The sequence below is a fragment of the Manacus vitellinus genome, unplaced genomic scaffold (genome assembly GCF_001715985.3).
Source record: "Manacus vitellinus isolate BGI_N305 unplaced genomic scaffold, ASM171598v3 scaffold_36_pilon, whole genome shotgun sequence".
NCBI lineage: Eukaryota > Metazoa > Chordata > Aves > Passeriformes > Pipridae > Manacus > Manacus vitellinus.
This window is the reverse complement of record NW_021940508.1, coordinates 945303-973044: the sequence shown is the minus strand read 5'-3', so window position 1 is coordinate 973044 and position 27742 is coordinate 945303. Positions and strand designations below refer to the sequence as shown.

General features: G+C 36.7%; 1 protein-coding gene across 1 annotated transcript in view; it reads right to left on the bottom strand.

Annotated features, from left to right (window-relative positions):
- The window catches only part of ARL15 (ADP ribosylation factor like GTPase 15), a 210373-nt gene extending 183183 nt beyond the window's left edge, over nt 1–27190 (bottom strand). The window contains exons 1-3 of the mRNA XM_008932080.2: nt 27137–27190; nt 26201–26283; nt 25540–25596 (exon numbers count right to left, since the gene is read on the bottom strand). Of these exons, the coding sequence (XP_008930328.2) occupies nt 25540–25596; nt 26201–26283; nt 27137–27182 (186 nt within the window). The 5' untranslated portion in view covers nt 27183–27190. The remainder of the gene's footprint in view (nt 1–25539; nt 25597–26200; nt 26284–27136) is intronic.
- Between the last annotated feature and the right edge of the window lie 552 nt (nt 27191–27742).

Here is a 27742-nt window from a genome sequence, read left to right as displayed (position 1 = left end):
TTTTTCTAAATTTAATAAATGAGAGTTTTCTCACAATGGCTAATCAGATTCCTACAAAAATCTATTCTATAAGCTGACATCTTATAGAATATAATATGGATTTGACATTTTCAAATCTACTGTGATAGAAGTAGAACAGTGAAAAATCTACTAATTTGCATGGTTATCACCCTCCACTTCCACACTTCTGGAGATTGGGTAGGATGGGCCTTTGTAACTACCATTACACATGTGATTATCAGAAGTATGAAGAGAACTGCATGGCTCTTCAAGCAGGTAATACAACAAAACAAAGTCACGTGTGCCAAAGCTCAGTGCTGCTCCACGTGAAGTTGGTGTAAAACACAAATTCAAGAAAATCAGTACTGATCACAAGATATACAGATTTTTTGGATCTAAACCTAAATTCACTCTTCTAAATGGTGGTGAAAAAAACCAGTTCCAGAACTTATCACAAGCAGAGTATAAACAAGAAGACCTGCTGTTATAGGTTATAAATCCAAGAGTGGAATTTTCTTCCCCCTGCCCCCACTGTAGGAAAGACAGAGTTTGAATGGAAGGGGGAAGTCAATTAGCCTTACAAAAGAACCTAGCTGGCCGAATTCCTAGCTAATGGCCCATCGAAGGCTGGAGGGGGGGTAGTTTTTGAGATGTTTTTGAGATTTCGGTAGCTGGCCCAGGCCCATGGAGGGGGGGGAGGGAGAGTTGCTGGCCACCCTCACACAGGACAGGTCAGTTTTGCTGGGTGCGCTCTCTCTGGAACGGAGACAGGGTCTGTGTGCAGGCATTTTTGGAGAAAAAGCCTGGAAGCCGGTCTTTCTGGCTTCTCTTCCTGGTGAAGCCGGATCACTGGTCTCGGCTGGCTTCGCACACTGCCTCGTGACTCCAGCCGGAGCCGACTGTGTTTTCATCGGAGAGCTCTGTGCTCTGTGCCCACTGAGAGAGAGAGAAGAGGAGCTTTGAGACACCGTCATCTGGGAACAACAGTGAGTTCTGTTGGGGGTGGACTGCCTTCCCTTCCCCCTTTCTTCCACTGGGGGAAGGGCCCCTCATTTTCTGTTTCAGTTTCTCCCACGATCCGAGACCACTCCCCAGACCCTCTTCCCGCTGGTGACCGTCAGAGAACTGCAGGCTCTGCACCTCCAGAGATCCAACAGCGCCCCTGCCAACCGTGATTAGAACTGCGCTAAAAGAGAAGTATTCAGACCTTTTTCGTTTGTTTGAAGGGGACTTTTGGGTACGGGACTATTGTCTAGGGTTTTTTTGTGTTCTGTTATTGTTCTTGCCAACATACATATATCTTTTAATAAAGGGTTGTTATTTCTTCTGTTTTTTCCACACTTCCTCGATTAAAGCCCCTTAATTTTGAATTTACAATTGCTGAGAGAGAGAAGTTTGGTCTATCTCATAACTCATCCTCTTTAGCAAACATTCCAGTCTCTTCAAACTGAGACACCTGCATTCACCTGTATCAGAGAAAACAGGAAGCAGATGTACTGCTGTCATGCAAAGTAATAACAGAGGCCCTCTGTTAGCAAGCAAAATTCCCAATGCAGCAGCAAGGAGTTCATCACAACTCTTAAAAACACGACACAGGACATATAGTTTCCTCAAACCCATGAACTCATTAGCAAAACCCTGATGTTTGCTTTTAAAAAGGTCTGCCGTTTGTAGTCCTCATGGCAGGAATTACTGAACTTCAGTAACTGAGGACTTGGTTCTTGTATAAGTAAACTGATTAAAACTTGGTAGCATGTACACAGTTCTTCAAATTAGAGGTGGCACATGAAAGAGGTGTTAATCATCCAGTCTCCATAGGACGGAGGGAAGGCTTTCAAAAAGTGCACTCACTTAGCAAGCACGCTCTACAGCAGTCAGATAAGAAGTTGTGAAAAACAGTCTATAATTTCCCAAGATAGCTATAAATTAGAGAAATCTTGTATTTTGAAGAACAAGTGGAAGGAATTGCATAAATACCAACCACTAAGGATAACTTTGAAAATCCCAATCTGGCATTTCCATAAAAGACAAATCCTCAACAAGTATTTGAGGAAGTCTCACAAAAAGGAATGGCTCCCACACAACCAGTTTAGTTTCTGACAACTCGGTTTACTTGTTATTGGGTGTTATATTACCAACCCACACTAGATACTCTTATGCAGATTGCCAGTACTTGGAACAATCACCATCTCGTCTGGTTATTCACCTCAAGACTCTGCAGTGTCCAACACTCAGAAGCAGAGCTACAGCAACCAATCAGCCCCACTTGTGAGTCGCTATCTTGAGCCCCATCCACACTACACTACATAACAAACATCACACCCTTGGCAGAAAAGATGTTACTGGCAAATGAGAATGACTAGGGAAGGCAATGAGAAATAAAATTTAGCATTTGACCTTCCTGTTCTTCATTTAGACTCTATCTACACATGAGTTTATGATTCTGCTCAACTGAATTAGTAACTACATACAAAAGACACTCCAAGAAGTCATCATGTTAAGACCCAGCAGAAAGGCTGTCTTCTTCCATAGTTGCACAAAGTCTACTAATTCCCAGTTTTTCGTGTTGTACTATTGGCTATGTGGCCCATATAATAAAAGATCCTAAAAGCCACCTCCTGTAGAATGTTCTTTTTTGCCATTGGAAAAATTGTCCCAGATATGCAAGCAAGTGGGGGGCAAGGAAAGATGTGTACAAATTCATATATGATAATTCCTCCAAATCAGTCTACTATTGATACTCTCTAGGTCTATGGATCTATTTTTCCCTTTTTTTACTCTGTTTTTCTTCACTAGTCTCAATAAGTATTTCAGGTACTCTAAATACACCAAGGAAGACCTACATCTGTGTACGTGGTAAAACAGCTTCACATATGGCAATACTGGAACAGTACAAGCCTTAACATGCTCTACAATGTTAATAAAAATCCTAAAAATATTTTTAGATTCCACATGGAGAAATGCCAAGATGAACAGAAGCATGAGAGGATGGCTACTGGTTGAAGGAAATTTCCATTTTCCTTCCTTTTCTCCTACCCATTCCCTTTCCCTTAGTCTCTCTGCCTCCCACCTCCTGCATCACAGCAGCAGTAGATCAGACAACTATCTATTGTATTTTATTATCTACTGACAATTATATACTCTTACATTCAGTTAATTTACCATTGTCCTACAGCCACAAGATTGCAGAAAGCAGAAATCTCTTGACTGGCTGGGATAACACGACCTTTAGGGCACACCCCAGCATGTGTTGACTACCAACAGGTGCTGAGGAATGCAAGACTTCCTTTCACAATGCCAGGACATGGTGATCAAATCCAATTCTGTGCCGGATATGAATAAAAATCCATGAGCATAACCCACCTCTTTCCAAGCCCAGCTTTTCCTCTGCAGTAAAACAGTGGAACAATGGAAATTTCCATGCTCTTTCCTGTTATACATTCTGTTTTATTTTCTGTTGTCCAAAAATTTCAATATGACTTTTTTTTTTTAGTTGTCTCAGAAGATAGAGATGTGTAGTTCAAAATAAAAAACCAGAAATCATTTACACAGCATTTGCACACAAATTCTGGGAAAAGTAAATTAGTACAGTGAATAAAATTGAAAAATCATTTTCTATCCCATTGCTGCAGTTTGGCACTATGTCATTATTTGGATCGATATATGAGCATTTATGGCCTTTGCTGTACTCTCTGCACACCCTACTGTGCTTGATGGTGCCACAGGACCAGTAACGTCAGATTTGAGGTGACAAAGAAACATCTCTGGCAATTATGTTGATTTGTCCTTTTTAAGTCTTTGGACAGTGAATACAAAGACAGTGCAACAATTCTTAACTCACACAGGACTAATTACAGTAAATTTAGTCAGGCATACAAATCTATAGATTCTGCAACATCATTTGATGAAGAAATTTAAATAGGGCAAGAGATTTTTCTCATTACAAGCAGAAGACTGCCAGCTTGGTAAATGTAATTCTATCACTGCTTCTGCCACGGCGTGGCTCTGTTAGAACACACACATCAAAGGTAGACGCTATTTCAGATACCCAAAAGGAGATGTCGGAGTGTGATTTAGAGAACTAGTCACTGCTATGCTCCACATTATGGATACATACAAGAAAAGGATGGCATGTACTATGAGGACGAGAATTTCAGAAAAAAATTAATTCCGGGAGAAAAAAAATGAGTGTAAGTCTGAAACTGGACAGTAAGTTATTACACAGCTTAGATTTGGGCTGCTTTATGCTTTGTTCCATAATTAAAGAAATTTTACAACTTCATAGACATATGAATAAATAAAATTCAGCATTTGTGAATTTTACAGACACAGTAGCCATGAATCCCCCAGAAAGACCCATAAACAGATAGTCAAGGTGTATTTCCATTAGGCTTTCTATAAAATTCTTCAAAAAATTAAGAAACCCAAGTCATCATAATAGAAAAAGCCTTGTATGGTCAAATAATTTGTCAACAGAGGGTCAATTCTGCAATGCAGGGAGGCCACTTACAAAGTTTCACAAGGAACTGTGATGCATCTGCTGTGGCAAAGATGAGCCAGCAAAAAAAACCCAATTACTCAAAACAGTACAGGGTAAAGATTCGTGAAGGGACACTGTGAGACTGAATGGACATCAGAAGGGAAGGTGACATTCAACAAATGAAGTGATCTACATGTAAGGAAAAAACCACAGTCCTAATAAGTTGATGGGGTCTGTTGCTCAGAAATGTGATTTTGGATTATGACAATCCCTTTAAAACAGGAGTTTGGTTCTTGATAAATCTCAACAGAAAAAGTGAGTGTTAGGAGTAAGGGCAGCAACATCATCAAGCCATTGTATAAATCTGCTTCAATCTAACCTTGTTTACACCTAAGACTGTATTTTTTATTCCCCTTATATAAAAACTGGTAACAGAAGTGGGAAAAGTTCTTAAAAGGACAAAAAGGATGACCAAAATGTGGAATAGCTTTTCCTTTGAGTAATCTTCAATCTAAGCAATCTTAGGTTTCTTTATTCTGGAAAAAAGAGTTTTGGAGAGGTCTGACAAATTTATGAAAGTTCAGGTAGGTCCTAGAGGGTGGTGGTACAAAGTAACTGCATCCTAGTATAAGGATTAAGAGCCTGTTGAATCAAGTTTGTCAGAGATAGCTTCAAAAGTAACTGATAGTTCATGTAACTGGTAGTTCACCTGAGGAACCACCAGCTCATTGGCAAAAGGGGCTGTGGATTCCTTCCTGACTTTATGAAAAAACTGGACATTCAGAGATGAAAATCTACTGACATTAAAAGAACATAAGCCACAATTAACTCCAAAATCTCCTGTGTTTATAAGAGTTGGAAACCTGTAAGGTATCAGGTAACAGTGGCACATACACTCTTCCTATTCTTATTCCTCCCTAGGCATTTGTTTATGGCTATTGTAAAGCACATTGCTGGTCAAGCAATGTACTTGGACTTACCCAATATGGCCATTTTTCTGTTTGTTCTAATTCTACCTTCAGAACAAACAGCAGAAAAGAATCTGAGGCAACACCACCTAATTCTGTTTTTTCTCCCAATTGTTAGCAACAGCTAATCAAATTACCACCACCCATCCTGTGCAATGAATGACTCATGGGTCCTATGGGGAAAGGAATAGGGAAAACAAAGCAATGTTAAGTAATTAAAGACTATACCAAAACACACATGGAACACAGAAAGCAAAGTAGGCAGGATTATCTTGCTTCTAAGTTTCCCAACGTGTGATAGCGTGGCTTTGTGACCAGGCAGTTCTAAATCTCCTGTTTCTAAAAAGGCATAGTTAAGTTTTGAATGGTCTGGAAGAGTTTGATGTGTGGGTCTTCTGAGAGAGAATATCAGTCATATGATATGTCCAATTTAATGGCATATGTGAATAATCTCCACTTGCTTCCCTGGAAAGAGACAATGCACAAACTACCAAAGACAGTGTTTTGAGCTAAATTGGGTGACCTTTTGCTCAGGCAGATATGGGAGCACTCAAACTATCTTCTAGCCACACAGACTCCATCCATTCCAGGCAGATCAAAGGTGCATATGACCATAGCTTTAGATGTTAATGAAGATGTCCCAGCACACTGACAGGGAAGTGTTTTGTCATCAGTACCAGATCATTGCACAAATCTGCCAGTTACAGAGATACTGCTGTAAAAATCATTTACATATCTTCAGTATTGGATCATCACCAGAAGGTGATGGCTGATTACATATTAAAATTAGGCTGAGTTTACTAATAGATACATCTGTCAAAAGGGACGTGAGATTGCTTTTTTTTTTAATCCTGGATTCTTCCTAGGACAGAACCTTCAGAAGAATGTAGAAAATGCTAAACAGGGCTAAGTAAGTATAAATAGACTGCAACTTCACAAAAGCTGATTGGTTTTAGCAACAGACATTTACAGATTGTGTTTCAGTAAGAAGAGTGAAATACAAATTTCCATATAAGCTTCCAGGACAAGAGGACAGTCTCAAGCTGTGGTAGGGAAGACTGAGGTCGAACAGTAGGAGAAATGTCTTCACAGAAAGGGTTGAAGTATTGAAATGGGCTGCCCATGGAGGTGTGGAGTCACCATCTCTGGAGGTGTTTACGCCTGCACATGTCAGTGCCATGATGTATCTGACATGGTGGTATTCAGTCACAGGTTGGACTCAGTGATCTCAGAGATTTCTAAACTAACTGATTCTGTGATTGTATGTCTGCCAGTAGCTGCTGAGAGTTGAAGAGTTGAAGTATACATGTATAGGACTCTGAAATACTGTTTGTAGATTACCTTGTGAAAACCTGAAACGCAATGGCTTCTCTAAAAAGGTTTGCTGTTCAGGGCAAATACAATTCGATATCCACAGAAACATTTAACCCTTCAAATGCTATTTAACTCCAGCACTATCTTAACGGCATAATGCTCCACTACATGCTACAAAGAATGTGCAATTCTCTACAAAAACTAGTTTTCCTCTTTAATATCATTATTCTAAGAAAAGAGGTCAAAATTCTGCAGTGGTCTCTGAAATCAGATATTCAGAGAGATGTAAAAATTGAAAGTTTTATTTGTTTTTAAACAGAGCTGGAGGTGTTTTATTTCCACAGTATGTTTAGAGGAGAGGTGGAAGAACACCTCTGTCATGCTTTAGGTAAGAGGAACAACAGTTATTTATCTAATTGCATCACTATTCCATTTTTGGCATCTATGTTTGATTTTTTCTGAAAAAAAAAAAGGGATAGTAAGCTTTAGCCAGTCATATCAGTTCACTAATTGTCATAGCTTTGTCACTTCTTAGTTTGCGCATCAAGCTAACAGCCATTAAATATTTTGCAGAGTTACACACACAGTCACACACACAAAACCCCTCGGTTCTGGTATTCACACGTAGCTATTTCATTCAACATGCGTTCATGCTGCACTGGTTCATTTATTTCAAATTCACTAAAACATGAAGCACTTCATTGCTGACTGAGTAGCTTTGAAACCTAGCTAATCTGTTCTCTTTTTAATTGCAACATACCCTATTTCTGGGTTTCATTAACATCCTCCTTTGAACTGGTATCTAGGAAATCTCTTCATGTACAGTTTAGACAAGTACATTGATTTACAATTAAACTGGTTTACATACCAAGACTGTCAGGCTATGTTTCTATAACACTCAATTCAATGTCATTTACAAGACTCCACTTTCTGTACTGAATTACTGCTTTCAAACAGTATATTAATATCATAAACTTATGACACAGTCTGTTCAATTTCTATGTACCTCCTCATTTAGCATCTTACTAAACACAAAATACCATTTTGATATTAATTTTTATGCCCAGAATCTGCCAGTCAACAGATTTGAAAGTATCAAGCAAGATTTGAACCATACATAATTTACAGCAGCTACTGAAGCACTTACATTATCCAGGGAACAATCATCTACCTTTTACTGGCAACAGGTCAGCCTCTTCAGGACAAAGGAATGAACTTTCACATCTACATCCAGGAACTGCAGCTGTTTCTCACTCTCCTGACCTGGAAGAAAGAAGCTACTACTAGCAGCTAAAGTTAAGATAAATAACCATTGGTAATGTGAACTCTTGCTAGACAGTGCTGAGGAATGGAGAAGACTATTTTGCAAGTTTTTTTAGAAAGACCAGTAGAAGTATAAGGTGAACAGGTAATCTTTGCTTCTTTTAAGTTCTCCGTGAATTTCTGGAACAGGCTTGGAAACATTAGGAAAAATAAACTAACTTCATGTTTAATAGCTCAATGTCCCCTTGAAAACTAAGGACAGAGAAGGATCCCATAGTCTCCCAGTATCCAAACCCACACTTCTGGAAGGGAGAGGGCAATCACAAGTATATCTCACATAGGAACTGAGTGGTTTATAATCACTCTCTCAAACTGACCAAGATTTTTCTCAATAATTCTACATGAAATTACACTGAGTGGCAATCTCTTGTGAATTTTAATAAGCAACCATAGTACATCAAGCCCTCAGTCTAACCACGTGGTATGAGAGCATGCAATCTTTATGGAATAGCTCTGTAGGACGTGTTTCTTGTGACCAGTCATGCAGTACATAACAGTAAGCAGCAACACAACTGAAGCAGACAGCAGTTTTACAGAATGTGGTACGAAACAGTCAAATTAGCAACGCATAAGCATTAGTCAAAATAATGACTGAGACTCAGGCAGAAAAATGGATCACATACAGGTAAGTAATTTGCTTACAACAAGTATCAGCACTGCTTCTAGTACTAATTTTCAAAAATAACATGCAATTTTGCAGAAGAATGGAAATTATCACCAGAGTATTCAAATTATTAATGTATGCCATTAATTTTATTTAATATTACTATACAGCAGACCCTGAAACATCAATTACATTAAATTACTTTATTGACTAAATTGACTTTATTACTAAATTGACTTGATCAAATGCCACAAACTAAGAATTGACAGTATGACGCTATTATCAATGTTGGAGCTCCACATTTAGTGTGCAGAGCAAGTAAAATTAGCTGCACATAGGCAAACCACCTCGCAGCCTGACCTCAGAAAAAACATCTCAGTCTCAGATCTACCAGTCAAGTTGAATCCAGCCATATGAACCAGAGAACAGGCAAGCAACTAAAACATTGAGACCGCTGTCCACCATTCCCCCCATATTCCTTCCAATGCTTCAGAAAAGGCTATCATAAAACTAACAAATTGCTTAGCACAAGAATATGCATGTTCCCCAAATCCCAGAGATTACCAGATAAACTGTTGAAATACAAATTTTTTCCCTGTCCACTGCCAGTGTCTCCCTCCTTTTTTTTTCTTTGTTTTGTTTTGGGATTTTTTAGGTGTTTTTTAGTTTGGGGTTTTGTTTGTTTGTTTGTTTAAAAACAAAGCTACAATCATTATCAGATTTCATGGAAAATTTCTCTGAGGATATATGTTATCAGCTTCTGAGAACCACAACCTCTAATTTAGGGGAGATTTTATCATAGATTGAAGGAAACTGATCAGCAGTGCTTATTTGAAAAGCTGTGAATAAGTACAGAATCTTCAGAGAGGCATGAGATGTATTCAGTACAAATTACATAAAAGGTAAAAAGTAATGTTGGAAAAGTCAGTATTGTGCTGACTCTTCCTACTTTCAAGGGGAATAGGACTAGATAGGATGACTTGAGTCACTTATTTCCATCTTCCACAAGAGCAGGTATCCATATAAAGATCTATCCATAAAAAGATTTATGCATACAAAGAGATGGACTACCTCAAACAATCCTGAAGATTGACTTTGTTCTGTTCTCCTATCCCCTGCACATGTTGTGAGCTGCAAGCCATCTCTCAGCTCCCCACAGCAGAGTAAAGATTGCCAGAATAAGAATTCCAAAGCAAAAAACCCCAACATATCTCCAGAAAATAAAAAGGATAAATTGCCAATGTTTTGAGCTTGCCAACACTGAAACAAGTCTTTGAGGAATAATTTCCTTCTCAGCCAGAAAATATATTAAAAAAAAAAAAAAACCAACCGCAACAGATAATAACTAGTCACAGAGAACTTTTAGCAGTCAGTAGCTTATGGAACATACACCTTCACTATTCAAGGCTTAGACAAGCAATTGGCTTAAAAGGAGGACCATTAAAAAAAAATCAAGACAAATTTATAAAAAAAAAGTGGGGGAGGGAAGAACAGAAGGAAACTTCATAGAATCCTCTCCAAAAATCTCCTGTAGATACACAATAGAGGGGTAGTACTGCAGAATGATTTTGATTCACAGACAAAACAGCTTAGCTTGATTGTCACAAGAGACCTTCCATTTAAATACAGTTCAAGAAGCAGAAGGCTAAAATATTATGTCATTAAAGCAAGTGACTGAGTGAACCAGAAGCTGAGCCATGGAAATGCAAAAGTAAATACATAAAACCCTAGCACCAAGTGAAACAAATGTAGAAGGCAAAGCACAAAGCCCTTACCAGCACTGACAGAAAGGTGATCCTGGCTCCCATCAACAATTCAGATACTCTTATGAAAGAGGTAGGCGTTATAAACTAGTCCTGACTAGAGGGAGAAACCACTTCTGCTGAGATAAGATGGTCCATGGAAGAAAGAATTATATAGGAAATTAGCAAACCTGTACGGTTAGCCAAGAGTAGTATTGATGTAAGAATTATCTCAAATATAACTAGGAAAGGCAAATGGGAGGAAAAATAAACATTTCAGATAAGAGCTAGTTAACCTTACAGAATAAGATAATATAAAGCTTATAAGAGAATACAAATATATTCAAATATACAAAGTCTGTTGTGTGGCAACACCATTCAAAGTAAGAAACAACTTAATATAAACTATGCTGCCAGAAAACTCAACCAATCAAAAAAACCCAACCAAGTCTAAATTCATTCCCACTATGTTTTATATCCGAAGACATCCCAGTGATTCAAAATCAGCCTGTCTAAACGAGGTGTAATAAAATGTCAACAAGACTGACAAGCATTTCTTTCCTGCCTTCATACAGCGGTATTTCCCAACTCCCCTATCATAGCCAAACTCAGGTTTTACTATTTTCTTCAGGTTACATCAACCATGATTTGCCCTCAAGGTAGGACAGTATCTCCAAGATGAAGATTAAACAGTCAAACATACTGCCAGAATTAGAAGTGGTTTCACATTCTGCTACTGCCTGTCTGTTAAATCTCTGTCTATGGTAGGTTCACAAAAAATTTCCCTGTTGCTATGTAGAACGTGCATGTCAGCAGAGTGATTTGACTATATGGAACAAACCACAGACAAGCTACTGAGCAGGCACATTTAAACAAAACAAAAATAAGAGGGTTTAAAGTGATAAAGTGGTATTTGTTACAATAGATGGGTAGGCACTTTTTGAAGACAATGTTCATTAAACTTGTATTCACCTGCAGAACAGGAATGCTCTAAAAAGACAGAATCTACACATTTGTTTTATTAACATGGTATGTATCAGAAGTCTCTATTCCAGTACCTGATCATCATCTTGCTTAACCATGGATATTTTGCAACAAGAGTTAAGAAAAATCTTAACAATTTTTGATAAAGAAAAAAAAGAAATTAATTATTGTTAACATTAAGAAATTACAACAACTTGGAACAGGAGTTTTCAAAAATCTTTTTTAATGGTATGAATTCTTCTTAAGCATTGTTCGGAAACTAATAAAAGAACTATTTCTAAAAGGAAACTACATTTCTCAACATACAAGAAGTTGTGTGTGAGAAAGCTCCACCAAAATAAGTTTGTATTGAATTATTATTTATAACTACATCCTGTTTAACCATTTAGGAAAAAAAGTTTATTTCATGTTTTGTAGACCCCTTTGTGTGAAGCTTTAAAAAGGCTTCTGCTAAAAGAGGGAGCGACCCTGTACTTATATCCTCCAATTCACACTGTGTGGCAACTCAAAACTTTCAACCTTTCCCCAGCAAAAATAAAGTCATCCTTACCATTTCCTCATGAAGCAGTTGGCTTTAAGTTTTTAAAAAAAATAAATGTAAGGGGGATATTGACTATAGAAATAAAAAAAGGTCATGTTATTGTTTATAGGTCTGTGTAACTTGATCAAAATATTTGACTGAGCCAAAACCAAGTTTTGCCAGAGAAGGCTGTTTATCAAGCAATAGCTCTGTTTTTCTACACCCTTCTGTGTGTTCCGAAGACTCAAACTTTAAAGGAGATAGAACTGAGATAGAACCAGAGATGGCCTAAGGACCCTTTCCTAGATTAATTATAGCAGCATCACACACTGAAATGTATGAAGCTGCTATAATTAATTGACATGTTTTATGTAATATATGAAATTGATGCTTGCTTGCACTTTGGACATTTGCCTACTCAAGGAGTTACAGCTTACATTCAGGTGCTCCTCATCGTCAGTTTTTTTACAGCACAAAAGGTACAGAGATTCATCAGATAAAAACTAGCATAGGACATCTCTGAACCCATATATAACCGCTTTTTTTCTTTTATTACTTATTCTTTATTACTATTGTTGGCTGATCAAGTAAAATGTCATACACTAGAATAATCCTGTTTCTCACCACAAGAAATACAATTTGAAATGCAACTCATATTACACTTCTGTAAAAGAAGACCAAAACAAGCCTTAGCTGTCAGGGCAGAGGGGAGGGAAAAAACGTACCAGTTCCAAAAAAACCATACCAAGCCAAATCAACCTTGAAAAATATTGAATCACAACATACATTTCTTTAAATTATCTCAATGTCATAATCACTATAAAATGTATTTCATATTAATAAATCACTATTCTGAAAGCATTCTGCTTTCAGGTTTTTTGAAAAAAAGCTATGTATGATGCTGAGTTCTACAAATATAATATTTTCTTTAATAATTACAGAGGTACTTCTAAGAGAGAAATTGTATATAGCCAACTGCTCAAATTAAATTGTCTGTATGACTCCATAGAAAACCAGCTGACTTGTATACTTGGGCTTTATTTTAAATAAATATGCCATCCAAAATTAAATATTATAATAACAGGTAACAATACAATCTATTTCTGTTTTAATTTTACAGAATAGGAACTAGCCCAAAACCAAATTATTTGCAAATGTTGCTCAAAAATATGCCAATAGAAATGTATTGTTTGGAAATTAGTTTTCATTCCTGTGGTTTTCATTTTTCTGGTTTGTTTTTTTTCTATTCGAGCATTCATTCCACACTTCCACCATGTAATTAAAAAAGAAAAGTATTTTTTACTTCTCCTCAAACAACTTGCTGCTTCTTCTCCTAGCTCTTCGACTTCACTCCAATTCTGCTTTTTTTCTGAGATCTGTTTTAAACAAGGAAATTAATTTTGCTGCAAAATGGAGAAGTCAAACATTAATTGCAACACATAAGATAGTTAGGACCTGCTGGTCAGACTGCATACAGGTATTTCAAAGTCAGCTTAAAACCAACTGCAGTCTCTTGTCTCTTAAGCATACTGAACTAGCCTGATTTGTCATAGCTCAGCTTTGCCATTTTGACAGTGACAGCAGTGAAAATCACATTATTTGGTGAGTACTGCTATTTGTCCCTTTGGCTCACAATCCAGAATTGCTGGTGTAAATCAAGAAACTCTCCTCCATAAAAACTGCTACAATTCTAAGAGATTTTTAAACTTTTAATTCAAATGCAGGTGATAGATACGACCATATCATTAAACTACAGATTAAAAGAAAATCTAGAAAACTGATAATTTTGTAATCTAATGTTGTGCTAACATAACATTAAGTTATAAAAGATAGCAAGAACTGTCTAAAGATCAAGTAGCATCTGGAGCATGATCTCTAAAATCAGTGCTATATTTTTCATTCAAAAACTACTTATATGTGCATATACTCATAATGTGCAGCTGAACATCTTCCTATCCCAGTCAGAACCTGCACATGACATCAACTTTACAGCTTCCAACGAGATCAACAAAAAGATGCTTAATTTATAAGTATCCCAGAGCTATCTGTTTCAGGATACTCAATTTAATTACTCATTTATCTAACTCGATGGTTTATCAAACAACTTCATCACTGCCACCCCTAATTTTGCTAGAGAAGAACAGTGTTACTGAAAGCTGAAGCCAAGCATACTTTGGAATTTTGAGGGTGATTTAACTCAACTTATGCTCCAAAATATGCAGCTACTTGTTCTTCAGGAAAAATCTGTCTCTTGGATATATTCATGTTTTCACAACATTGTTTTGCATTCTGATGGTGATATGTTTCTTGGGGCACAGTCCACAGGTATTGAAGGCATTTGAAAATTTAAGACAGACATACTTCATTTATTACACAAAAATAAAACAGGTGAACAAGATAGAGAACTTATTACAAATTATGTATATAAACACATTACTTTCTGGGTTTTTTTCAGCTGGAAGGTGGATTTCAAAAAGCTATGAGAAACTACTTAAACAAGTGTGTTTTAGATAAACTTCAAAGCAAATGTGTGACAGAAGAGAAACTTTCTAGAACACAGATTAGTTTAAACAGAAACTTGCAAATAATAAGGAGAAAAGTAGACACCTTATTTAATTTGAAATCTGTACTTTGCTTACTCCTTTAAAGGCCACAAGGTGACAAACCAATCAATTCGATTTATATGAAGCAAGAAACATGAGAACAAACACTAATCACTTAGATCTAGTTTACTCACCATAATTATGCATTAATGCTTATGCATAACAAGTGAACTAATGTGACCCCTTCTAATTGAAGCAACTAAACATACTCTCACCAAAAGCTTCTTCCCCAGAGCTTAACCAAACAGGAAATAGTTCTATTAGACAATAAATCCAACCAGATGGATAGTTCTGAATGACTTGACAAGAGCCCTGGTACCAACAGTCAGTCTGCAATCAGAATGTGAAGCAAACTTACAATTTGTTCAAATTTTAGCTGTAAAAAAGAAAGAAATTACATTTCATAAAAATCACATATATTGACTCAACCCTATAAACACATTTCCAGGTGTAGCAACTTCTTGAGTATTAAATCAGAAACAGAAAGAGTTCTCTCTGTAAAAGATCATAGTTAACAGCTTCACTGAAGTTATTTGGTCTATAATAATTTAAAAAAAATAAAACCTGATAATAAACAAAATAAAAATAAACAAAATAAAAATAAACAAAATAAAAATAAACAAAATAAAAATAAACAAAATAAAAATAAACAAAATAAAAATAAACAAAATAAAAATAAACAAAATAAAAATAAACAAAATAAAAATAAACAAAATAAAAATAAACAAAATAAAAATAAACAAAATAAAAATAAACAAAATAAAAAAAATAAAAATAAAATAAAAAAATAAATAAAAATAAAAATAAATTTTAACAAGGGGCAATGGCTTTAAACTAAAAGAGCAGAGATTTAGGTTCAATGTTAGGAAGAAATTCTTTACTGTGAGAGTGGTGAGAATTTGAACAGGTTGCCCAGAGAAGCTGTGGATACCCACCTCTGGAAGCAGAAGTGTTCAAGTCTTTGAGCAACATGGTCTAGTGAAAGGTGACGCTCTCCATGGCAAGGGGGCTGGAACTAGATGATCTTTAACATTCCTCCCAACCCAAGCCTTTCTTTGATCCTATGGAATACAACTAGTTAAGGTCTGAAGTCTAATTTCATAGCAATTCATATTCCCTGTAAGCCAACTACTATCCCATGATGGAAGCATTTGCAATGCTTTTCTTTTGTTCAAAGTTTACTACTCTTCAGAGGAAAAAACCTCAGAATCATTAAATCATTTAGGTTGGAAAAGATCATTAAGTCCAAGCATTAACCCAGCAGTGCCAAGTCTTTTAAATACCCCCAGGAATGGTGAATCAACCCCTTCCCTGGGCAACCTGTTCCAAAGCTTGACCACCCCTTCCATGAACAAATTTTCTTAATATCCTATCTAAACCTCCCCAGCACAGCCTTGAAGCCATTTCTTCTTATCACACAGCCTGTCACAGGAGAAGAGACCAACCCCCACCTGACTACAACCTCCTTTCAGGAAGTTGTGAAGAGCAATAAGGTCACCCCTGAGCCTCCTTTTCTCCAGGCTAAATAACCCCAGCTTCCTCAGCCACTCCTCATAGGACCTGTGCTCCAGAATCTTTCCAAGGTCTGCTGCCCTTCTCTGGACACATTCCAGCACCTCAACGTCTTTCTTGTAGTGAGGGGCTCAGAATAAGACACAATCAAGTAGCATCTGGAGCATGCCAGAAAAGTTTATGGAATCTGATGGGTTTTTTTAGAGAAGCAGTCTAGTCAGAACTGGTTTGGTCATAGTTCATCCTACTTCTGAGTCAGGAACTAATTAGATGACTCTCACTTTTTCAGCTCTATTTGTTATGATTTTATCATGTGACCATGAAAAGCAAAGACATTTGTGCATCAAGGGAGGCTTCCTGTTTCTGAGGCTTCCTATACTTCACGAATCTGTGCCATGAAGCCTTGCATCAGCAACACAAATCCATTAATTCACCTGTCTATAAAACACTTTTCTCAATTATGCCCTTCTTTTAAAAGGAAGTATTTCAACCTTGAAAAACCCAGAACAGCTATTGAAAAAGACCTTTACATGAAGACCTTCTTCGATATCCCAAGTGACTCTTGCAAAGCTCCACTAAGACTCAAAGCCTACTCTTCAAGTAAGCAGTCTGTTTTCAGTACAAAACACAGACAAAGCCACCAGAAATCTACTTAAGTCAGTTTAAGAGCTCAGGAATACAGCTATGTCTAGTGCCTAAACAGCAACACAAAGATCTGCAATAGTTCAACCTACTAAGCATATAATAGTAAACATTTATAACTTCTACAAATAAATAAAAGTTTTGGCACCACATTTGCTACACGCTCTCTTTTCAGTCCTCCGCTGAATACCTTTTCTTTCTTAAGAAGACTTTCCTTGCAACAGTTTTTACAGTACACAGGCAATACACATGCTGAAATATAACACAAGTGGCTTTTTTAACAAAAATATTCTAGCAATGAGAGAACAGGGAATCAAAAATAGAAAATTCTGAACCCTGGTCACACACAATATCACAGCATGGGAAAAAAAGGTTACTTCATTAGAACCAGATGCTAAGAGAAAAAAAGATGGCAGCCTACCTGGCTCATCTGCATCATCTAAAGAAGCCTTGTAAAGGCCAGAAAGAGGCCAGAAAGAAGACAGAGTAGTAGACAACATGAAATCAGTGGCATTCCTTGCAATAATATTCAAGAATTTGAGCAAATTAACATCTTCCTTCCTCAAGAAAGAACTTACACGACAGGATTTTAAAAGGGAAAATCCCTAACTCCTACAAAAGAAGCCACAAAACAAGCTTCTCTTTTCTGAATCCCATGTTAGAATTCACAAACAAATTTGCAATCACAATAGATTTTTTTCTACTTGTGTTCTAATTTCAACAGTAAAAAGAGCAGAAGGTTAATGCGAGTATTCAAATGCCTAGATGCCAATTGCTTGAGGCACTGTGATTCGGAACCACAAGATCTTGTCTAGAACTTACTGTGGAATATCAGTAAATTGTTTGCATTTTACATGTCAGTTTACTCTGCTGAAAAACAAAGTAGCTCGTGTCTCACCAGGAAGTTTTAAAGTTGAGCCACTATTGTGAGATTTGGGAATACAAGCAGACAGAATAATAAAAACCATCACGAGGAAGAGTTCCAGTGGCATTTCCAAATACATTCATATTTCATACTTACTAAGAGCTTTATTCATATTCTCCATCTGAATCTGATTTACCATCGACTAAATTCTTATTGAAGGGTGATAGCTTATAAAAGATGAATTAATATTACATTACAGGCTCAGCACAACACACACCTAATACCTCAGTTTCTTTTATTGTGGTTTTCTTGCTCATTATTCAGTAGTTCTAGAGCCTCATATTTTCATCAGCTCAGCACAGCTCATTCCCCAGCCGTTGTTTTTCAGAGGTTTTTTTTAGTTGTGTTTCCTTTTTTTTTTTAACATACATTTTGACCTTTTTATTCATGGGTTGTTTGGATTTAGAATTTCCTTTTATGACCCCTATATTATTCTTTCCTGCAAGGCTGAGGTCCAGTATTTGGGTCTCTCACGCTGCTGTAGCCATTGCTTTTTAATCTGGTATGTCAAGGTGTCTATTTCTACATTTGATCCTTTTTGGAGTCATCTTCTTGTTCAAAGTGAAATGAGATGTCACAATGAAAAGCATTTTAGAACCATTGAAACCAAGAGTTACTTTCCTGTAACATCCCACAATATGATCCAAGCTGCTCTTGTGATCCTCTCTCTTAGTAGATTCATTCATTAATTCAAGCAGAGAAAAAACCAACACACAACTCTTATAAAGAGCAAGGCAAAAGCATCTGAAACACAAATCTTGATGTCAGTAACCAGAAGTCTTGAAGAGGACGTCAGAAGGGTTGAGCAAAATAAGGTAAGTCCAGCACTTTAACTGGTAATATTAAATAAAGCTAAGAAATTGAAGTTGCAACTTTGGGAAGCCTTATAACAAACATTGCTGCAAGCAGAGGTACCAGAGGTTTGCCTACACTCACAGAGGCAATTGTGACAACACCAGAAACAGAATTTTAAAGTCTTCATTACAACACCATGTGACAGCTGCACATAGCCTCTGCTTTCCAGGACAAAAGACATGCTTGACATCACCTCTCTCATCTTGACCAATTCCTAAAAGTCTATTGCCTAGAACAGCATACTAACAACACCTAGTTACTTCAAAGCTACCTTTTGAAATTTACATATGTATATTCATACACATTCAGACCAGTGGAACCACAGTACAAAATTATGACATCTATTAAACATTGTTGTTTTCTACTCTTAAACAACATAATACCCAGCAATATAAACCCAATAAAAATTCAATACAGTTTTGTACTATATAAATCCTTGCCAACAAAAATGAAGTGGCACTCAAAGGTGATGGAATATAAGTAGTTTTATGATTTGTGTGCAATATAATCAAACTGATCAAAATATAAGCATTGTAGTAGAAAGCTGATCTAAAAGCACTATTTACTTTAACAGTATCTAAAGGATGCTGTAGGACAGCCTTTCCAAAAGCATTTATGGTTTTAATTACACAGGAACACAATCTCAAACTATTTTGAAGACAGCAGACTATAAAGAAGCTGTAGCAGCAAGGTATTTAGCAAACTAACTTCAACAACTGAGAAAACATTTTCAACTTTATGGTGAGAAGAAAAATTAAAAACACCAAGGTCAGACACATAGTAATAGAGAGAATTAGAAGTGTCTTTTTCCAAAAAAAAAAAAAAAAAAGCTAATTCATAACAGATGAAATTTTGGGGCATTTGGTGCACTTCCTTTATTTATTTATTTTTCATCTATTATCCACTTGTATGATTTCTTCCCTTAAAAGATACCTACTCTTGAAATGCAGGATGTCTTCAGAAAACAAAGTTGAACTATTTACAGTAGCAATCATAATGGAAACATATCACCAATGTCCTCAGGACACAGTGCAAGCATGTTCACAGGAAAAAACAATCTTCTATCAGTCTAAGGAAAACAGACAATTTTTGAGCTCACAGTAGCAAAAGAAGTTTAAGATCTGCAGAATAAATTTTTCCCACTTCTGCTGTAATATGACATCTTGTAAAAAACATAATTATTCTGTAAGAAATATAAGTTCTAATGCTCTCTGGTTTTCCAGCTGCTGTTCAAGGCAAATACAGACCAACAAGAAACACTTAACAATTCATACTCAAAAGCAACACCACTTTTGGGAAGAGTGTGACAAATACCAGAACAATAAAAAAACTGCATGCAAAATACTACGAGTGGTATATATTACTGTTGCTTGCTATTTCCATTTGGAAATCAACTGTTATATTCTTATTTGTACAATGGTACAAGATAGAGGATGTGATTGCATTCCTGCAGACAGCAGCATATGCAGCTCTTAGCATAATCACAGGGTACAATCTTTCATCATAACTTAGACTTGACCAGTCAGAGTCCAGAGATCCTTGCAAATTAACTTGCTTTTTTGCAAGCCTCATTGCTATACACAGTCTCTGGATTACACAGTGTGAAAGAAAAAATTTACTTTCACAAGAGAGTCATTTCTAGTCTTTTCACCCTCTCTGTAATTAATATTATACAGCTAACTACTAGATTTGTACACTTGCTACTAATTCAACATGCCCCCCTGCTATCTTTTCAAGTCCACAGTCTCAGGGCAGCTGAGATTTCAAACAGATCATATTTTTCATAGGAGATTGTCAGATTTTTGAATGTCTTTTCTTTGCAATGTATTTACAATTTACATTTTAAACCTATTATTCATTTTAAATTATTTATTTTTTTAATAGCTAAAGAAGCTACTTTGCAAGCTGCACAAAAAAAGAGGATGCTCAGTAGAGACCACCAGAAAAATTCCATGCTCATGATGCCATCACCCCCTGCATCACTTGAGCCTAAGAAGAGCAGCTAATCTTTCATGTGAAACACCCACTGAAGGTAAAACATGACATTTTGTCATGACATTACACAACAGTTTTCTGGAAAGACAGCAGGATTAAGGATTAGGAATCCTGTTCCAAAGGAAAGAAGCAAAACAGCACTTATGTGCAGTACAACTGACAACACAGCTTTGATAAATGCAAATTGAACAACAACTGGTCTGAACAGAAAAGACTGGAGACTCTTTGTAATGAGGATCTGGGCTTTTCCTCTTACCCTCCCTAAAGCTAATGGTCTGTGGGACAACACTGCTGCTTTCTAGAGCAGGAAGGAGCCATTGACAGCAGAGATAAATCAGAAGGAACACAACCCCTATTCATCAACTCCCTAGTCCAGGACGAAGCTCTATTCCAACCTGCAAGTTTGTCAAACAGACATTATGCAAAAATTAACTGGTTGATTTGGCAAACCATAACCTTGCAGTTAAATCAATTACTAGTTGTCAGAGGTTCTCAAAGAGCTGTAAATACAGCGTGCATCGAGTTAGTAGCTCAGAGAAGCAATGCTGTCGCAGCAGCATTGGTTCGACCAAGCTGCTGAGCTCTTTTCACAGATCAAATGAGCTCTGGCCACAAGGAGAAGCTGCTCGGCAATGTGAATACAGTACATTATATCTAACATTCACATGCACAGAGCAGTACATGCATCAGAACAGTCTCCCTTTCTCATGTTTTGGTTGGTAGCACTGCAACTCCCAACTAGCACGGTTCAAGCAGCTTGACTACAGATTTGCAACAAAAAATGGGCACAGTCTCACCCCCTGCAAGTCACTGCCAAGACTCTGGTGACAGCAAGCACCTTTTATTTTAGGGTGGAAATTAAAAGCATTTACATCTTTCCAACAGTCTACCCCCAGAACATCAGCAGTGGCTGTGAATGGGATTATACACATTTCCCAGAGGGTAGCACATAAAAGGATTTTTTCCGGCTGCACTTTTGTGCCTTTGTTTTGCTGCTCAGGTCAAGAACATGACATGGGAAAGGGAGGAGTAGACAGGATATGCTATATGAGTTTTGTTATTACTTTAACTTAGCATTTTCCAATGGGAAACCATGTCAGGGAGGGGAAGCAGGAACAATCTCACAGGAAGCTTTCCATACTGTAAGTCACAGGCTGGCTCCACAGCCTTCCAAACATACTCCCATGATTACTTCCTATTCAATGGCTGCCTTTAGTTACTGCCTTGGTTTCTCTTCTCTTAAAAGCTTCCCCTCCACGACTTCATCAGTAAATGTTATTTCTGTTTTGTTCTAATGTCAGACAAATTCCTCAGCACAACAGCTGTTTCCAGTCAAACCATTTCAACATCAATTTATTATTATAAACAAAGGCAAATGTAAGTAAGTTCAATGTAAACCAGAAAACTAAAAGCACGTTTGCATCATTTACTATACTTAACATATATAAACTATAGAAAGTACAGCTGTAAAAATGCATCATTTATTTCCACATCTCACTATGCAAATTCAAGGCAAGGGGTTACCAACACCAAAATATGGATTACTCATCATTTTCAGAAAGAAAATGCCAACATTGATGCAATGCTGCTACGGTGTGTCATTTTTGCCACACCCAGCATCTGAAAGAAGAAAGCTCTACAGAGGGCTTTTTGTTAAACAAAATTGTTTTTAAACAAAATTATTTATCAAATGATGCTCCATTTTGAAACCAAGGAAAACTATTACTTTATAATTTCCTGAGACAGGAAAATGCTATTTTCCAGTATTTTTCCTTCTAATGTATAGCAGCAGAAGACCATGTTTCCACTAAGTCTCCTTAGGTATTTTTGCATGGTTCTCATCCCTGCAGAGGCTTCTGTCCTTGCTTTGCTATCCAAAACAACAAGTAATGTGAAAATTATTTTTCATGTGTTCCTCAAGTCATATTTAAGGGCCAGATGCAGACACCCCTGTTCAAGCTTAAAATTATATGCAAACAGCTGAAAAGAAAGAAGTTTCAAAGCCTAATACAGAATATCAGAGAACCTTCCAGATAACATGTGTAGGCATACAATCATGCACACTGTTTCTGAGATGGATTCCTAAGTATCTATAAAGGTGGCAAATGTTCCATCATAAAAATTGTTTTTCAAGACAAAAAAATTCAGATCATTTTTCCTCTGAAGTTCATGTAGGTTGAATTTGCCATCATTATTTTATTGGGATTTTTACCTGGTCAAGAAAACTAAATCAGAAACAAAAAGGAAATAAACTATAACATAATGATAAGCTTAGTTACAATCTGCCATATGCTTACAATCTCCACAGCCAAGCAGATTCAAGAAGTAATTGATCTGCCTGTTCCCACACATCCAATTGACACATCTGATGCAGACACTAGTATAGTGGAAGAAGCAGAAACAGACACCTGAAAAACTGGTACTCCTGCCAGAAGCTACTAGCTGTGTGAAACATGCGGGAAATAGAGTTTATTTTCATTGGTTGAGTGATTTCTTAATCCTAAAAGTTTTCATTTGAGTTTGTGATAATGTTTTTCTTTAGGATACACATCTATGAGTTTCATATCCTCACAAATATCTATACAGTTTTTATATTAACCACTTTTGCTTTTCTTCTATCGCCCTTCAAGGGTATACACTTCAAAGTAACCTGCTTGGTTCATTCCCCCAAAATAGGCATTATATCTCCTTCTGTACTCTTGCAAAGATCTATGTTTTTCCTAGCTCAAGACAACAAAGTTTTGTCTTCTTAGTTATGGTAGTTGAAGGCATCACGGGCTCTTTTGCCATGGATCACTATATAAACCCTTCCATCTCATAATCATATATGCCATAAAAACAGGAAGCCTAATCAATGGTATAGTGCAGTTAAAGTAATGGGTGCTTGAGAGTGTTACTGATAAGTAGATTGATAACAGACTGACAGTTGAGATGTCTGTAGTCCAAAGGACTGAGAGCCTTTGTAAGATACTTGCAGTACTGTAAAATGAGGACAGTAAGTGTCCAAGTAATACAGTAAAAACTGAAAACATGGTGCTGCTAAGGACTGGAGTTCCAGAGACTCCTTAGATTTTGCACAGAAATCAATCAACTAGCAAAAAGAAAATCTATTAAATCTGCAAAACAGCATGCAGAAAGAACACAACACAAGGAACTAATTAAAAGGGAAATATGAATTGGAGTTTTGTGTTTTGTTTCTTGACATCAGTATGGACCACAATACTTGCTAGCTGCCAGATGCTCACACACCTGAGCAACAAATTTAGCAGTTACAAGCACAAGCAGGGCATAGAACACAGGGAGGAACTATCATGCTGCATTTCTGCATAGCTCACTTCAGCAGGCCTCTCTGTCTACTCTGATATCAAAGCTGTCCAAGCCCACTTCCCAGTTAGATCATCTGAAACTCACCTTTCCAATGATAGGCATTCTCATATAAGCAACTATACTCTGCATCTAACACTTTCCTAAAGGAACTATTTTAGCCTTCAGATGCAGTTTTCATGGGACCCATGTGCTGCCTCTACAACTGTGGCCACAACAGTGCGTCTCTGGATACTCTGGAAGCCTACTCATCATCCTCCTTTCTGCCCTTTGTTAAGAACCAGCAATGAAATCAGTTTCTCTCAGCATTTTCATATGTGAAGGTAGTCCTTTTTATTTTTCAGTTTAAAACATTTGACAAAATTAAGTATTCTGCTGGCCAAAAGTTCACAGTGAGATACCAGCTACACAACTATCACTATAACCGCAGCTACTAACTACCACTTAGCTGTGCACTGTGGTTTACAGACAGCTTAATCTATTTTAAACTAACACTGAACCAATTATTGTCAGAGTATGTATTTTGCTGTACACTGTACCTTTGTACACCTAGATCTGCAATACACACACATTTATACTTGGACATTCCCTCAAATTATTTGAGCAGCTTACTATAGCCTTCTAAAGAGCTGGCAGACAGTTTGTGTACCTTACAACCATGAAAACTTCATACTGTTTCCCTCTCTGATCCTTCATTTAAATTTCTCTTATCGCACAGGATTTTTAGAAAGGAAGTCTTCCTAAGAAATTTAAATACCACAGGAAAATATACCTTTGATTTTGCAAGCAGTGCTTTCCTCCATGAGTATTTTGTCCATATTGCCCCAACCTGTTATTTTCTACCATTTAGAAACTAGACTTTCAAATGTTGAAAACACAACACAGGTAAATGTCATGGGGAAAAAACCTCAAGCAGATATTAAGGCAACCAAATTCTGTGAACAAAAGCAAATGTTAAGCTTTGTGATTCTGTCCTCTAGTAAGACTTACTGATGGCATATAGTGCTCATCACTTTTGTTCAAAACTCACCTACACTTCTGACTGCACATTCTAATCAAACATGAAGTGGCATGTGCCAGCCTGCATCCTGAAAAGCGTTAACAGAAGGAGTAGCACTCATGCTCCAAAACCTCCAGGATATGAAGCATGATCTGAGCAACACACTCTTCTATGTTTCTATGAAACACCCCACTCATCTAATTGTTCTCATCATTAATTGGAACAACTGGGAACAGAAAAAAAAATAAGCATATTTGGGACGTATGCTTGAAGTAAACCTCATTTCTTAATATAATGTTTGGGAAGTTTAACTTCGCATTTGGAATATATTAAGGCTCTTCAGACAAAGCTTGCAATATGTGCATTTAGCTAACAAGTTTTAATATATGACATTATTCAAACATTTTAGATATTTAACAGCAAATGTACACAAACCCTTCAGCAATTACATTAGGCAAGAATTCTCAGCAACTGATGCACATGAATTCTAGATTTTCTTATACCTTAAGATGTTGGTTGAATTTTTCTTTACCTTTTTAAGTGAAGTGGAGAATACTTTTTTTATTCTGGTATTAGTAAATCTTTGACAGGACAAAAACACACTGTAGTCTCTTTCTGTAAATTAGTATGACAAATACCTTTTGCTATCTGCATTACTCAATTCCAATCCTAAAACACTTAAGCAAATTCTTTTCACTCAATGGCATTAACACTAACAACAAAATAGTTAGTTAAAACGTTGCCTTACCGTGTAAATGCCAATTCTACAAACAGCAAATGAGAGCTGGATACATTCAGACATAGTCTAAAGGAATTAAAATAAAGACATTACCAAGAATGCTATTTATTAAGAATTACTTTTCTTCCCATCTCTCCCCTCTCCCCTGAAGGAAACACCTTATCGTTCTTCTGCAGGGCTGTATTAAACAACCCGAGAAAAATGCTATATAAATTCAGATTATGCAGATACTTACTACCTTTCATACAGAAGCAGCTGCCAACAGCATTAGAACTCACTAATTCAGTATTTCATTATAGGTCACAAACTACCTAATGATTCCCAAAAGGCCTGAACACATTAACAATTTGCATGTAAGCTTTCAGTCTCATTTATTTTTATCTACTCTGGTTTAAAAACCACCTACAAGAGACATTTTAATGGAATGCTTTTTGGCTTCCTAGTAGACTATAAAGAGCATCTGTGTTTAAGTGTTACAGTTCTTCTCTCTCTGTACCATCACTGAAACTTTCTTCCTCTATATACCAAAATAATGCATATAATTTAATGTTCCCACATTTCTGAAGTCTTACTCTTAATTTTCTGATATTGTCATGTTCAAAATAGAACTCTTAAATATTTTATTTCATCTGTTCTTACAGCTGTGAATAACCATATTAAAAGTTTTTACCCTCAACTCGCTCATCTGTTGTGATGACACAATTCTATGTCTTCTGCAGTCACCCAGAGAGGCTGAGGACGGACTATGAATTTCTGACGAAACAGATAAAAAACGCCTTCTTTAATTAGCATAAAGAAGCGACTCTCCAACACCAAAATAAAAACTACTATACGTTGCCATTTTTGCAATATGATCACGTATAATAAACCAGGTTTACAATGATTTATTCAGAAGAGTAATTGAGGAATTACTTTAAATCAGCTATTTGAGAAGTCACTGTAGGGAAAACTTAAAGCAATCAACTGGAACATTTTTACTACTTAACAAGTTCACACATCATCTGCAGGTATTTTAAGATAAAGTGCTGGATGCTACAGACTTCAAACAGTATCAGTCAAAACATTTATTTTCAGTCTCTGCTTTCTAACTTCTCCCCCTCCAAAAAACAAAACACAAAAAACCCCCTGCAATTGAAATACCCATTTAATTAGAAGTGTGATATAAAAGAAAAGAGATCTTATTAGATATAATAGAAAATAGAAAATATGTAATTATAATAGAAAAATGTGTAGCAACATTTTTCTTTTGCTGTAACCGTTTAATCTAAATTTTGAACACACACTATTTTACTGAACTGTCTAAAAGCTTCTGACTTTCACTGAAAGCCAAAAAGCACAGCACAAAAGACCTGAACTTCAACAGCATGGTTGATTTTTTTTTTTCTTACTGGAAGCAATCTAGCATATTATTACTGAAAAGGAAATGCTGATTCAAAGCACCATTTCAATTGCAAGGAATTTTTTTTTCAGTTTTAAGAACAAACAGCCAAGTCTATGTGCCCCAAGTTTCTCCTAGAAAAAAAATAAAATCCCAAGAAATAGGCACTGACTGAGAAATCCTATGTTACACAAAGTGGTGGGGTGGGATTATAAACCATACCATTACCTCTTCTGACAGTATTTGCAGACCCTGTTCCAAAGGTTCCAGGCATGGATGACTTCCCCAAGCAATTTAGTCCAGTGCTTCATTATCCTCTCTGCTAGAAAGTTTCCTAATGTTTAACCTGAGCCTGCTGCAATTGAAGCCCATACTGAAACATAGGGTGATACATAGAGTGATTTATATTTTCAGTATCGTGACATATTTTATGCTGATGGCAGACACAACTTTAAGTAAATGATTATTTCTGCTTGCAAGAAAAGTAAACATGCAGCAGCAAACCATTACAATTTCTCAATGTATACAGTTTGCTTTTATTCTAGATTAGCACAGCATTACAAATTGTTTTCCTTCTTTTATTTTTGTTCAGTACTTTCAGGCTATACGTTAGCGGGAGAACTAAGCTGCAGTTCAAATTCCCCATCGGGTGCCTGTAGATCCTTTCTTCAGTAGAATAAAGCAAAATACACCTGTGTTACCTTACTCATCTGTCATTGGGTTTGCTACTGACAACATTCTGAAACCACAAGACTTTAATAAGGCATGAATTCTAAAATTATCTCCCCATCCTACTGTCACATAAAGTACCAATGGATGTTTCCCCTATGCATT